We start from the raw sequence: 16,060 nt of genomic DNA on the forward strand, positions 1-16,060 counted from the left end.
GTACCTCACTTTCAGGCACCAGAAAAATTCTAGTCCAGGTTCCCAACTGTTGTGTTTAACATGAAATGTGTAACAAGTGTCCTTAGCTTCAAAAACTACACAATAAAAAAGTACAGTTTCAGCAATCCAGCAGCAAATATTCATTGTAACAACAAATACTATCAACACAAGCACAGTTAGGAAAGTCTTTTGGCAAATGCACATGCACTTCACCTGCTGATCAGGGATCTATTTCTATTCCAGCAAAGCCACCTTAGCTACATATGAACACATTCCTTTTAAAGTGTCAGATTCCTTCTGAACTTCCACAAAGTGACTGCAGAAGAGCTGCATACAGCAGAACAGAAATTATCTTCGGTTTTAGGAATCAAAAAGCAAGTACTGCTGCTAGATGTCTTTATTTTCCTTTAACAAAATACACAAAGGCACAAAATTCACTTATAACTTGTCATTATTGTACAGGTATAAATAGTGCTTTGTATTCAAGTACAATCAAGTGCAGAGACTTTCTATATTTTATGTAAACACAAAACAGTTTTGTATGTACGTGCCTCTGGTTTATCTGCAATGCAAATACCAAAGGAGATGCCATTTATCTGAGTGCCATTTAACTGAATTCTGTCAAAAAGTTAGACAATGAAAAACAGTAACACCACTGTAATGACACTTCTATATGCTTAAGTCAAATGTCAGAGGACACTTTAGCTTGTAAACAACTGTATTTAAAATGTACTCAACTCATTTTAATAGGGAAGCATTAAAAAGTATCTTAAGTTCACTAGACCAGACTTACTAGGTCAGCTGCTGCCAGTTAACTGTTCTTTATGTATGACAGCTAAAGAGATGTCAAATTATAGGCCACCCTTAGCAAACCTTATACTTTTAAATTTTTAAATATGCAAACTGAACAATGGCTACAACTGCTAGACTTCAACCAACTATACATTCTGTGTGTTTAAAGACACATGCTTAATTTACAATACCCACTTTTATACATAATTGCCATACTGTGGCAGTTGAGGCAGTTTAAGCTCAAGCAAGGTTTTTAAGTTGTACCATTAAAAAAAAGCTCACCTGAATAGTAACAACAGGCATGAACAAAGCTAAAAACTAGCTACAGAAGGCACTTGGGAGTTTTTTATTCTGCTTTCATTAAAGATTCTTTACTTTGTTCAGTTGATATAGGTTCCGAAATAGAGTCTTCAGTTGTTGAAATGTTTTCTGTTTCCTCTTTTTCTTCTTCTTCATCTAGCTTATCATTTAGCTGTTCAGAACTTGCAGCTTTACCATCTGTCTCATTTGTCTCGATGATCTGGGCCATGTCTTCTTCAGATTCTGTGAGAAGAAAAATTACAAAATCACCCATTTCCAGAAGTGAAGAGGTAGCTAACATTCTTAAAAAGCAAATGTACCAACATTTTGCAATCTGTCATTGCATGTTACTGCATGAAGCACTCAACTGCTGAAAGCTATTTTATTTTATTTTTCTAACAAGATGGTCATAGGTAAAACACGTAAAAATTAAGAAAAAGGAAAATACTACAGAAAATAGTTTACATCCCATTATGAAAATATTATGCATTATTTGTATATGTTCACCTTCAACAGAACCTTTCTAAGCTTGTTCATTATGTGAGAGCATCAGAAATAAGACATGATGGTAATTCAGCTTCTTTATGATTGATAATGGAAGTTCTACCAACTGTACAGCTTCTTCTGTAAGAGTTCAACCCATACACAGCACTCAAACATTCTGTTTGGCAGAAACCACTTTAAACACAAGGAGCTGGATAACCAGAAAAAAAGAATTAGAACAATCTAGTTCTCAACATTTCAAAACAGCCAAAGTTAGTTATTTCATATTCTCAGACTTCCCACAGGAAACTTGGAAAGGATACAGAGGAGTATCTTTACTCTCAGTCTGGGATGGTAGTTTCTTTGATAATAGGCATATTTTGAAGATCAAAAGTAGTTATCCTAAGTACTACCTCTAATGAGATGAAGCTAGAATTTACAACAGGATTTTAGTAGCATACGAGAAATAAGAGAGTCACATTTTGAAGTAGACATAAGCACTGAAAAACTGAACACTAGATGTTGCACTAGAGGACACAAGGTACTGTAGAATGGTATTATTGATGGCAGTTTATTTATTGGCTAGTATTAGTCAATACTATACAGCATTAAAGCACACTGTAAAGACAGTTTGCAAAAGTGATGCCAAGTTACAGCTCAAAAATGTTAGCCTTAACAATTGTAATTTCATAGAATCATAAAATGGTTTGGGTTGGAAGGAACCTCAAAGATCACCTAGTTCCAATCCCCTTGCTAGTGGAAGGGACACCTTCCACTAGACCAGGTTGCTCAAATCTCCATCCAGCCTGGCCTTGAACACTTCTCCAGAGATGGGGCATCCACACAACTTCTCTGGGCAGCCTCATCGCCCTCACAGTAAAGAATTTCTTCCTTATGTCTAATCTGACTTGATCTTCTTTCAGTTTTAAGCCATTACCCCTTGGTCCTATCACTCCATGCCCTTGTAAAAAATTCCTCTCCAGCTTTCTTGTAGTTCCCCTTGAGGTACTAGAAGGCCGCTGCAAGAGGTCTCTGGAGCCATCTCTTCTCCAGGCCAAACAATCCCAACTGTCCAGCCTGCCTTCATAGGAGAGGGGCTCCAGCCCTCTGATCGTCTCCATGGCCCTACTCTGGACTTGCTCCAACAGGTCCATGTTCTTCTTACATTGGAGGTCCCAGAGCTGAATGAAGTACTCCAGGTGGGAGTCTCATGAGGGGGGAATAGAGGGAGAGAATCACCTCCCTTGACCTGCTGGCCATGCTTCTTTTGATGCCAAACAGGATTCAGCTGGCTTTCTGGGCTACAAACACACATTGCCAGGCCATGTTGAGCTTCTCTTCCACCAACACTCCCAAGTCGCTCTCTCCTCAGCACTGCTCTCAACCCATTCTCTGCCCAGCCCGTATTTGTGCTTGGGATTGCCCTGACTCACATGCAGAACCTTGCACATGGATCTTGTTGAACTTCATGAGGTTTGCATGGGCCTCTCTGCCTCAAGCCTGTCAAGGTCATTCCGGATGGCAATCCCTTCCCTCCAGCATGTCAACTGCAACGTACAGCTTGGTGTCATTGGCAAACCTGCTGAGGATGCACTCAATCCCACTGTCCTTGATGCCAAAGATTTTGAACAGCATCAGTGGCAATACCAACCCCTGAGGACCACCACTTGTTCATATTTACCAAAACATGTTCGGTGTCTGAACGTAGTCAGGCTGCTTCAGGCTGATACTCACAGAATTCAAGCAAGGCTGAGAGTTTTAGAATCATTGCTCTGGCTTCTCAGGTCACAACTGAGAAGAGTAGCATCTGCACACACCCTTGGTCCAGCTGACCTGATACAACTGCTATCTGTCACCAAGCACTCGAGACCCTTCTTCCCCTACACAGCTCCATCTAGCTTGTACCAGGCTCTACTCCACACTGCTCAGTGCAACCCAGCTTTTCCATTTCTTCCTGACTTGATCTTCCATCTTATCAAGTTTGCAGCTGACCTACCTCCTGATTCAGCTTTCTTTCCTACTTTCTCAATCATGGGCTGCTCAACACCTGCCCTGGCTTCCTGTTCCAAAATTTCTCTGGAGTCATCTGTCAGACTGTCAATCCTCCTGTTTCTGTCCAAGCAAATAAAGTTCCCGGTTTCTTTCCAGACTATCCCACTCTCCCTTCCTACTTTTAAATTTCCATCTTGATCCCATCCCAGCCTGTGCTCAATCTTTATCTCCGAACTGTCAATTTTCTTTCTGTCTTGTCTGTGGTTTTTCTTCAGCCTCAAATTCTATGAATAAGTTTGTGCCTTTTCCTGCTACAAACCCTCCACACTTGAGTTACATTCCTTCATTACAGCTGCTGTTCAGGCTCAAGTCAAAGAAAAGTACAGCATGTAAAGAAGAAAACTCCATGCCCTCTCAAATCATTTGTAGCACAGCCCAGCCATTACTTAGCTGCAGAATTTCAGTCCTGCAGTCCTCAACTGAATGATGATCAGCACTCAGAAGTGACCCGTTCTCAGTCTGATCAAGGTGAAGAGACTATTCATTCAGTCTGATCAGAAGGATGCTGAGCATCTACAGTGTGTTTGAGGACAGCCCCAGGGACAATGAGCCACTAGCAGAAGCAAACAGAAGCTTCTAATGAAAAGGAAAAAACCAGACTGAGTGCATGTCCTAACTGTCTACATCCAAATGCACAGGAGAAGGATGCTAGTTTCATTTTTATATTCTACTAATAGGTATGAGGCACTGCTTCTCTAACAAAAAACTGTCAGGTACTAGTATGATTTTTTCCTTTCACCTTTTTCTTGACCAAACTTCGTGAAACTCCTGAAACACTCCAGAACATACAGTTAAATCAAGCTTACATAGAAAATTTTGGTCTAATAATTAAGTTTGACGAAGTTTTAAGGAAGTGAAGAGTAGGTCTTTTAAATGAGTAGTCAGGGCAATCACAGTAAGCGGTGCTACTAATTCCAACTATAAGCATGACCAACCTTTGTTAAGCATATCCAGTGATTCCATTTTAAATACACAGATTAACAGAAAGCTTGCCTAAAGTCAACTTGATCTCAATATTACATGATTTAAGTCATTGTAAGAGCAGCAGCTAACAAGAGGAAGTTCCTGACCATAAACTTAGAGATAACAGAAGAAAATTAGTGTCCTTGATGATTAATATTTAATCCATGATTTAACTGAAGAATGTAGCTACTCATACATGATCTCAACAGCACACAGCCCTACGCTGGCCTGAGGTAAATTTAAGAGCTGTATCAATTCAACTTTAAACCTGCTCCTGGCTACGGCAATTCCTTCCCCACCCACCCCACCCCCAACACTCCTGCTTAGTACTTAAAAAGCATATGTACATCACATTGTAAGTAGTCAGCTACCCCTCTTGCTCCAGAGAATATTTCACTGCATAACCAGTGAAAATTAAGTGATGCAGCATTATGTTTTAAGTAGAAGATATATGTCTTACACAGCAATTCACAAGAAATGGTATAAAATAACTGCACTAAAATATAGCTGCTTGTACTTTCAAGACCTTTGGGCCAACTTTTCATTACTACTGCAGCTCCCCATCAGGGCAGACTTTCATACAATGCCACCTGTCTGAAACATCTTTAAGGAACACATGCTTCACAGTAGTCTGTGTTCATGGCTATTATGAAGCCTTTGAAAAAGCCACCCAACAATAGCATTTGATCCCCCCTACCCTTTACATCCTACCAAAAACAGAAGCTATGTTGTTCAGCTAAACTGAACTGTGATAGACTGGAACATAATACATTTTTAAACCAGAAGAACATGCTTCCAAAGTCATTAAACTCAAGGCGACTTGACCCATGTCTTGCTTGAGAAAGCATTGAATTCTAGGCATACTAGCTGCACTAAGGTAAGAGCACAGCAGGCAGAAACTCACATCTTTGAAAAGAAACAATGGCTTACGGAAAATATAGCAGGTTCATGCTGTCCTATGAAAACAAAGCATATTTAGCAAAAAGGCAAGCCAAATCTCTGAAATAGAAAATGCCTCTAGTCCCATTTAAAAAAAAAAAAAACACACCACCACAAACAACCACTAAACTAAACTCAGACCATTCTGACAAGAGCAAATACTCAGGCTTATTTCAGTCCTCTGTCCTCAGCCGGTTTTGTTCCTAGATAAAGTTTCTGTGCCATCTATAACATTTGCCCAAAGCCAAGCTCTACTTTTGGTAGGACTCATTAAATAAGTACATGCTTGAAGCACCATTATTTCTCAAGGACAGCATTACTGTGAACCTTTCTGTTGAACAAACCAAGTTTCTCCATCTGCCTTTTAAAGGAAAGTCCTTTCAAACACAGTAGCAGTTGCTGTATTCCAAGAATCCTTAAGAGTGACAAAGCATTAAATCATCATAAAATATCTCAACAAGATGGACAAGGAATTCCATTAAATTCTGGAGACAACACAGAAAGCTGTTTCCATGAAGTGCTGACCACCGTGGTGAAATCTTATGTTCAAAGACATCTAATAAAGACCTCCAAACATCAGCAGCAGATATCTACCACAAGACAATGAAGCAATCTAATTTTGTTTCAACCTTCAAAACATTCCTAAATGCTAAACCTGAATAAAAAAAACAGCATAACTGTACCCAATATAGGCAAGGCAAAATTAATCAAGAGGTTAAGAGTGGTTCTTGTCAGCTTTTTTAATATGAATCAAACATTAATACTTTTAACAGAAGTACACAGGAGAACTGACCACCCTTTGATGAAAAATATTCAAGATTGAGCCACTTAAGAAAAAGGTAATAAAAGAACTGAAGTATATTGCTTCATTCTGGTACTACAATTTCCCAAGTTGCTCTGCTGAACAGGGAACATTTGTGCCTGTAATTTGCATCAGATTGACAGTTGATGACTCTGTATTTCCAGAGGATTAAAAAAATTCAAGGTTCAGTGCCAACAGCACTCCCCATAACCACTCTTCAGATCTCTTATCCACAGGAGTTGCATGTAACATGCTTGTCACTGCATGAGCACACAACTTGAAAAAGATTCAGCTTCATGCTCTACTCATTAGTAAAAGTAGCTGACTGGTAAAAAAATATTTATAGCACTTCTGTATCACATTAGCTTGCAGTTTCTTTGAGCTATACAGCTATGGTTTAAATGAGTTACAGGTAAGAGCTGAATGTGTTGTCAACATTGTGATGAAGTTGGTTTCCTGATGTTAGTATTTGTCTACATCTGTAAGTGAATATATTCTCTATATTCTTGCTATGACATTTCTTATGCCCCTTCTGAAAAATTTCACCTGCTCTTCCTAGCAGGAAGAGGTAACTGGGGAATGAACCCCACAGTTGTTTCCTTTGTTGTTTTTAAATAAAGCAGCACATTAGTAACAGACCACACCAACCAAAACCAAGTAATTTTCACTGTTAAAAATGAATTGGTAAAATCACATTTTCTGCTATAAAATAATCCTATTTTTATCATTAAATACTTGGTAAAATTGTGCTTTCAAGAAAGTAAGTTATTTTTCATTCCTACATCTTAAGTGCCTAACGAATTTTCACTCCTACATCTTAAGTGCCTAACAAAAATCTTACACTAATTCTTAAGGTTTTACATTTTTTACAACATCTATAAACTGACTCAGCAGCTCAGACCCATTAAAGGCATAGTTCAATAAACACTTCCTTCAATGATAATACCAGCTTAATTAGCACCCTCCTCTCCCAAAACCTCTAAGAAACTGCAGTTACAGATAATACTCAGCAGCCCTTGAAGCACACACCTCCCCAGAGCTGAATATCCATGTTTAAGGGCTTCCCCCTTTGATTCACAGAGAGGAAAAAAAGCAGTTTTGAAGACCGCAGCAACCCCTCCCTTTAAGAACCTTCTAACTTTAAAAGTAGCCAAGAAGCTACTAACCTACCCTCCACTCTGCAAAAGGATGATCAGATCATTTGAGGGCAAAGATGACATTTCCATCATCTTAAGCTCATGCATCCGATTTCAGTCTTTCTTTCATGTTAATAATAATAGTTTTAACAAAGTAAGGGCTCCCTATAGCACATTAAAATAAACCAGCTAAGTTTTCCCTATAATGCACAGGCACCAGACCCCACCCACAGATGGCTACAGTCAGATACGACCTCCCTACCAATCTCACACCAGTAAGTAAAGGCCAATACCATGTTGTTCTCCCTGTTAAAGATAATCAAGCTGAAACATTCTCTGTGTTACACACTGACAGTTTCCCACAGCTGACATGTTTCTAGCCTGAAGCTCGAGGCTGTGCACTACTCAATAGTTTTCCCCCATGATCCCTGCTTAAACTAACATAGTCCCATTAAGTACTCAATAGCATATCTAACTGGAGATTCTCTGCTTCGAAATTACAATTTCTGGAGGTTTTTAAAACGCTGCATCTTCCTGTTGGCTGTACACCAGATGCCTACTGTATCTGCAGACTATAAAATGTCTCAAAAGAAACTATGTTAAATTAAAATTGACAATTTGTCTTTGAACTCCCTGAAATTAAACAAGGCAGTTTTACTAGATTTTCCTGCCCTGAGGAAAACAGCAAAAGGAACAAAGGCAAAAATTCCAACACACCTCAATCAAATGACCTGCTGAACACAGTGAAATTTAACCACTTTGGAACATACTCCCTTCTTAAACAGATAGAAAAGTACATTACAGAAATAGTTATCAGTAACATTACCATGAAAGGTTTAGTCATGCCATCATTTGCATGAGACATGGCCTAATATGAAGAAATTTTAGGGTACAGGACAGAAGACAATAGTATCAACTACACTAGAAGCAGGGACAAGAACAACTGAAGTAATATTAACTACACCCACTATGAAGTTAGAATTGACTAGACTTTCACAGTTGGAAGGAACCAATGATAACTACAGTCCAACTGCCTGACCAGTTCAGAGCTAACCAAAAATTAAAGCATGTTAATGGCATCATCCACATACCTCCTAAACATTGACAGGCTTGGGGCATCAACCACCTCACTTTGAAGCTTGTTGCAGTGTTTTGAGTTCTTCAGTTGTTCTTACTCTTATAAAAAACCTTGTCCAATAGAACACTACATGATGGGGGGGATTTCATTACACATTAAAAAAGAGCAGACTTCACGAGGTTAGCACATACCTTCTGTCTGTTGAGTCTCCTGGGGCTTTCTCTCTCTAGGCTGAGCTTCAGATGGCAGTTCTGTAGATTGCTTTTTTTCAAAACTGAAGTCTGGAAGTCGTGGAGCCTGAGGTCTAGTTTTTCTTGCAGGATTCAGGAAAAAGCAGTAGGCACACCTAAATGCTATACAAAAGCACACTTAATAAGTAGCCTCTCTAATTAATGTCACATTTCATCTTTATTCCTACACTACATTCTGACTGTCCAAAATACTAAAAACAGATAAATAAGTGACTCTGTACCTGAGAGTACTTCTATCGAATTATGCAAGCTGTTCCATATAGCTCCATTTTTAACTTCAGTATACATTTGCTCCTTAAAAACCTGTTTGCTTGCAGCTCTGCTGCACTTATGAGTACTGCCCACCACTGTGAAAGATTTGACCACAATGAACAAAACACAACTCAACACCTCCAGATGTTGCCACAGTGTTCTTCTATTCTTTCCTAGAAAATAATTAAGCTGGCAGATTATTAGGGGTTTTTTTCCCCCCCTACAGATGCCACTTTCCTCACTCTTTTGAGTAAGGAGATGCTATGGATTCTGCAAGGTATGTCTCACTCTGCTTTTTGAGTAGCATTCTGCTCCAGTGGCGCTTAAGTAAGAAAAGGTAGTTTTGTTCTGGAGATGTACTGGACACCACTTAATAGTTAAATGCATATTTAGCCCCATCAAGACAAAAGGGGAAACAGCAATTTCTTGCATAGTTGAACTGCGAACTTGAGCTAAGATGACATAGAGACTATATATCTTCGGTTCCACAGGAAACATTCAGCTTATTCTTACAATGCTGTATACTCACTGAAAATTAAGCAAAACCAAAAGAAAGAAAGATTTATCCAAGATTCCCTCATTTCTTAAGCGTCAAGCTTACACTTGTGGTAGAAAGGAGGCAAAATAAAACATCTGTGTTCAATAAAGAGCTGTGTCTGTCTTAAGTTACTGTCAGCCATAAATTCACATATAGCCCCCTAGGGCTTGTTCCCACTCCTTTTCCAATACCTCCCGAAGATCTTCTTGCCAAAGCAAAATTTTGTTTAAGTTCCGGTAAGAGAGGCACACTTTAATGTCAGATAGTTTCTCAGTATAAAACCCTTCTGAGAACCATTCATAGCCAGTAGCAATTCTCAGGGATGTACTGGAGGAGGCTTATTTCTACTGAATAGTTTTCTACACATAAAATCCTTGGCCCGAAGGTTGCAATAAAGTATTTCTCTAAGTCTTGAAGCAAATCTTAAGATACAGAGTAATAAGTTACGATAAAATTGTTCCCATATAAAGTGGCATTTCACAGTGTCTGTTAAGTACTTAACTGCAACCAAAATGAAGTATGATGCATGTTAGTTATAAAACATAAGCCAACTAATAAGAGTCTACCACAGATTAGTTCTTACCTATGTATTCAAACTCCTCCTTCAAAGCCATACCATTGTGAGAAAAACATTGCTGACATATAAGGGCATACCTAGAAAATATGAAGTAATATATAATTACATACCTCTACATAATAACACACTGAATGAGATGCATTTTACCTTAGATATTGACCAATAGCTTAGATATTTATTCTTAAAACAATTTCCACAGTGAAATTATGATACTTTAAAGCAAACTAAACCTGTACGTTAAACAATAGTTTTTAAAGTTGGTTTAAGCACAGTGACATATTCTTAGCTACAATTTAAATGTCAAAGTTCAACATATTTTTAATATCAGCATTGTCAGAAAATAACATCCAAATTAAGTTTCTATTTCATTAGAATACAGTCAATGTGAAAAGTGACCATGGTTAACATGGAAACCCTGATACGTTTAGACAGTTCTGAAAGCAATCTGAAAGCATTTATAATGGTAATAAAGATGAATTGCTAAGATAAATATATTTTTTTTAGTTCAAAATATAATTCACCCACTCAAGCACAGATTTTTGTGTCACATTATAATATCATCTAAAGCAGATACTAATTTTGCCAAAATGTTACCATTTTTCCTACAAAAAGACTTCAAGTGGAGCACTGATAAAGGCCAGTTCATTAGGAAAATTTTGGACAAATTCTTTTGACCTTGACACAGCTGGCTTAAAAAAACAATGTTAAGAAGTTTCCTGTTTCTTAAGTGCTTGGGCGTCTCCTCAACAACATTTTACCTGTTCTGAGGACCATCACCAACCAAATATTCAATAACTCTGTCCACAACTCCTCTTTCTCGCGGAAGAATAGGCCTTGCTAAAGGAGGGCCTGGAGGATGAAGACCTAAGACGACACAAATTTAATTTCAACTGTATTAATGTATGTAATATGGTATTTCCCTGTGCATGCTATTATAATAATAACTGCACTTAATACACATGGATATATTACTTAGTCCACTGGGAAAGCTGTGAGATTTTTAAACTCACAATAGTAGAAAGGTCCTCTTCTGCTCCTTTAGTTTATACATTTATTAAATCACTCTACTTTCACACCTTGAATATGTAATTAGATTTATAATTTCTAAAGAACTTAAGGCATTAGTATTTAATAATTACTTACAAACAGATGCTTTTTAAGCAAAGAAAAATTCCTTATTTGAGTTTTCTTCGTATACTCTCAACTCTGCATATTCAACACCAAGTCTACACCAATAAATCTTGTAAAATCAATTACAACAGTAGAACTAAAGATGTCACCAAAGAAGCACCCACTGATTCCTGTGTAGTTACTGTATCATCATTCCCTCAGTGTGCATTCAGTCTACACATTAGGCCTGCCTAGCCATTTGGCATTTTGGTAATCCCACGTATAATGGAAAGTTCGATACTTTCAGATTTATGTTTAGTCAAAGAAGCCAGAAAGCCATTATTAAGATACAATTTTTCATCCCATGCGTTTAACAAACTACCATCAAGAACATCCACTGAGAACAGGTAACAGCAACAGTTAGTACTACCTTTTTCACCTCTGTTCACACATGGCAGTTAAGAGTAGACCATTGGCACAAACTTGTTTTAAAACTTTGTGGACAGACATCTGGTCTATTGTACAAGACCACTGCAAGCTGCCCATTTCCATTTATGTGGCTCTGAGTTCTTATGTCTACCCTCCTTTCCAGCCTTAAAACAGAAGATGCTGGGCATAACGAGCAAAATAACTTGCTAAGAAACTAAGCCTGAATCATTCAGATATGACCACTCAACTAACTAAGCATCTGAAACTTCTTGCCAAGACACATTTTACACAAGTGCAAGAGGTATTAAGTTACGGTACTTTCAAACAGATAGCAGATAGATAGTCTTGAACACAAGATAATTAAGTGAGCACTTGGGCAGGAGTGGGGGTCACAGAAAATGACATCTGAGTAGGACAATGAACCAGTCCTCTCAGAACTCTAGAACTGGGACAAAATGGTCAAGCCACCTGAAAACAAGATTATGAAATGTGACAGATAAGACACTGTTTAACCCAACAAAATTACTTGTAATCATGCAAACTCCTATTCAAGCTCAAGTTAAGAAGGTTAGACAGAAAAAATTCAACTAGTATTAGCAGGTTTCATACAGAGATGAGCATATGGTAATCTGAAACCATGCAAGAACTGAGTATATTTAATTTGTAGAAGTAAAATTCTCAAGGTGCAAAACAGTGACCAATGTTTTCTCAGGAAAGAGTTCTATTCTATAGCTCAGGGGTCCTCAAACTTTTTAGACAGGGGGACGGCACACAGATGCAGTGGTAGGCAGCCATCTGCGGCTGCTTGGTTTCCCCCCCCAATACCCGGGGGCGGGGGGGGGGGGGGGTCTGTAAACACCAGGGGCCGGATTGAGGACCCTGGGGGGGCCGTATCCAGCCCGCAGGCCGTAGTTTGAGGACCCCTGCTATAGTTATTTTCACCATACCCAGTAAAAACAGCTATATAGAAGGCATGGCTTAAAAGACTGGCTTTTAGTGACCACAGATACAGCCTTTAATTTGCTGTATGCTTCCAGTATTTTCCTTGGGAAAATGTGTTTCACAGAATCCCCCATAATGCCCAATAAGCAAGGAGGACACTAAAGGGTAAGGCAAACTAACGCCACTGTCTGAAATGCAAAAATAATTTTTTAGAATATCTAGATAAAAGCACTACCAAGAGAGTAGAGTTTGTTAGCAAGCTGAATTCATTCAGAAGGAATTTAATTGAAAGATACCATGGAAAAAGCAGCACACTTCAAGCTTCTCAGAAGACAAGTTTAGCTTTCCTGCAGCTCCTTAGCTGGGGACAGCACCAGGACATGCAGTGATAGCTTCCAACACAACCAATACTCTTTCATAAACATACACACCAAAGGTAACATGTACCTTTTCAGTAGACTAGACACAGGCAAAGACAACACTGCAAGTGGTACTATTTGATAAACAGATCAAAGATGGGCTTTAAGTTCAAATACAGCAGTAAGTGTAACTACTAGGAGTTACCATCTCAAGCCTTCTACCTTTCAATCTTCACAGACCCGAGCAACAAAGGAGAAAGTAACTTTTAGCAGAATGTGCTACGCTGTACTAAACCTCAAGCTGAATGCCATGTACAGCTAACCTCCACCCTCTGTAGCAAGTGTCAAAAACATTGTAGGAACCAAAGATTCTCAGCAACGTCCTCTCTAAGTTGTACACAGAATGAGACTAATCTTGCCAGTAAGCTTGCAATACTTCTATCAGCACAGCCTTTTGTAACAACTCTCATCAATACTGAATAACTGACCTAAACAGATTGTCCTAATCTTTACAAGCACAATAAAATTTGATCAGAAAATACTGCAATTTACAACTCTTCAATAAGCACAAAACACTAACACTCAACACAAATGTTTTTTAAAATAACCCTCATTTTCACAAACAAGAGAATTTAATTCAGATCTCAATCAGTGAATGCATTCCCAAGTTACTACGTATTCTGTCAACAAGCAGGAAACCCAGACTGAGAAAACCCTCACAGCAGCAAGGCAGAACAAATTCAGTGCAACATAAATGGGACCTAATGCTTTGATTTATAGACTCCAAAAAAGCTGTCCAAAGAAGAGTTCAGGCAAAATGCACTTCCTAAAACTTCACGAGAATTATGAAAGACCCAATACTTCCGTTAAAAAAATGAATGGACAAGTCCAACACAGATGTGACGTCAATATCTCAAGATATAATCTGCAATAAAATTAAAACTCTATAGAATAATTTTGTGAATACATGGTCAAGACTGAAACATACATTAGCCCCCATATTCAAAAACAAAATTTCCTTGATCTGTGTATCACAGATACATGAAAAGTTTCCAGAAGTCAATAAACAAGGTAAAAATTAAGTATTTACCCAGAATGAAACATTGCAACACACTCCAAGAACACCTTTAATTACCTGCCTACTAATAACTCCAACCAACCATCTTAGTTCTCATGCTGTTATGGACACCAGTAATTAATATAAACATCAAAAGCAATCATTGTAGAAAGACTGGTCATTTCTGCAAAGCTTGGCAAACCCTCAAGTACCTGCTGGTTATTAATTTTCAAACATATGGGAGCTCTGTGGTAATACACGTTAAATTGATTCTACTCTACAAAATATAGTATAATGAAAATGAATTATTAATCTTCTCCAAAGTAGAGATAATTAAGGTTATTCATATTTGTTGCAAGCCATGCACAAACTTAGATGCAATGATATTATCTTACAGATATTGAATTCACATACTTTTCACTACAGCTACATGACTGAGATTTTATATGCCTGGAAAGTTTGGTGAAATTCAACAGAAAACAGGGCTTCCACATTAAATGACAATTGCAGTGGCTTCCATTGCTATCTATGACAAAATAATATAACTGGTCAAAATACCAGTTACCAGTAGAAAAAAAATGCCTAGAAAGCATTATCATGAAAACTACATTGAATATTTTAATTAACAGGCTTGGCAACTGTCCTTTCATGGAAGTCCATTAATTCTTTTCCTTCTTCCTCTAAACCATTTCTGCAGTAAAGGCTGAATTTCATCCAGCTAAATCAATATGCCTGAATCTTCCCCTAGGATTAAAACTATCATATAGCTAGTATTATATTATATAGCCAGCTTCTTAAACAAGGAGGAGCGTGTGATTTTAAATTCATTAAAGAATTTTCAGTAAGCAGGTTTCAGTAAACATTGTTTGTAACCAAATGACCAGTTTCCTGGTGCAAGGAGCTTATTTCTAATACCTCAAGATAATCAAAACTTACTGATAATTTGCCTATACAGTTCACTTCAGGGATAAAAACAAATTTAGCAGTTTCATAATACAGGTAAACAACTACTAACAAAGAAAACAAGGCTTAATGGATTCCACAGAGGCACAAGAGATCAGAACTTTTCATGACAAGTTTACTCCACTACACTAGGCCATACAAAGAGGCATTTTAACATTCTGCTGCCCATCACCTTCTGTTAACAGGCTGGGTGTCAATATGTATGTAGATTGTATCATGGAAATTAAGCAAAGACACAGAGTTTGTAAAACTTCAGTAACTAAGTTAAAAATCAGGAACACTGGGTAGCAAAAGATATTCTTGATCACTGTATGAAGAGCAAAGAGCTACTCCACATTACAGTGGTGCTCAGAAGATTCTTGGCAAGTTGCATCCTTTCTATTTTCAAGACAGCACTTCATCTCCTTTCGCACCTTGTGATCCAACTTGCCAAACATCCTGCAACAAATGAAAGGCCTGGCACTAACCCACACACAGCTTCACCATCCATGATGAGAATAAGAACAATGCTTCCCACCCAATACTCTCAAATTATGCTGTTCCTTCTATTGGAATTTAGTTCATGTTCTATTTAATAAAGTCCATGCCACCTGAACACTAATCCAAAAATCAAAGAAAAAGCATTTTCAGGATATGAAACCAAATTTTAAGGAGTACTCATTTCTACCAGATTTCAACCTGTTGCTAAACTTTTGATTCGTACCAAAATAACAATACAATTTTAGAAAAGAATTCAGCTACAGCTTAGACAACTTTTCTGGTATATTTGGTATTTTACACTGTAATCTATGAGTATAGATTGCATGACTATACCTCCTAGAGTAAAAATTTAAGTAAATGTCAAGATGCATGTTAAAAAAATATGTGCAGGGTTTAGTGAGAAACATGAATGTATTCTGAAAGTGTTCTCCTCTGTACCTGATTTATATAAGTGTAGAGCTCTTCTAAACCAAGAACATAAAAAGGTATGCTATATTGTTGACTACAGAATACTGCAAAGTTTTATTGCCATTTAAACAAAGAAGCCATAACAGTTA

General features: G+C 37.9%; 1 protein-coding gene across 6 annotated transcripts in view; it reads right to left on the reverse strand.

Moving 5' to 3' along the window:
• Nucleotides 1-16,060, reverse strand: part of LNPK (lunapark, ER junction formation factor) — a 55,255-nt gene that overhangs the window by 10,714 nt on the left and 28,481 nt on the right. For 2 of the 6 annotated variants that reach the window (XR_005829322.1, XR_005829323.1), the window contains exons 10-13: nt 10,922-11,027; nt 10,170-10,240; nt 8,737-8,898; nt 1,075-1,335 (exon numbers count right to left, since the gene is read on the reverse strand). Coding sequence is in view for 4 of the 6 variants with exons in the window: in XM_040603574.1 (XP_040459508.1) it covers nt 1,139-1,335; nt 8,737-8,898; nt 10,170-10,240; nt 10,922-11,027 (536 nt within the window). In the remaining 2 variants the exon portion in view is untranslated. Of the gene's footprint in view, nt 1-379; nt 1,336-8,736; nt 8,899-10,169; nt 10,241-10,921; nt 11,028-16,060 lie in introns of those variants that run through there. The other 4 variants (XM_040603576.1, XM_040603577.1, XM_040603574.1 and 1 more) reach the window with 2 other exon arrangements.

Source organism: Falco naumanni, chromosome 8 (genome assembly GCF_017639655.2).
Source record: "Falco naumanni isolate bFalNau1 chromosome 8, bFalNau1.pat, whole genome shotgun sequence".
Classification (NCBI taxonomy): domain Eukaryota; kingdom Metazoa; phylum Chordata; class Aves; order Falconiformes; family Falconidae; genus Falco; species Falco naumanni.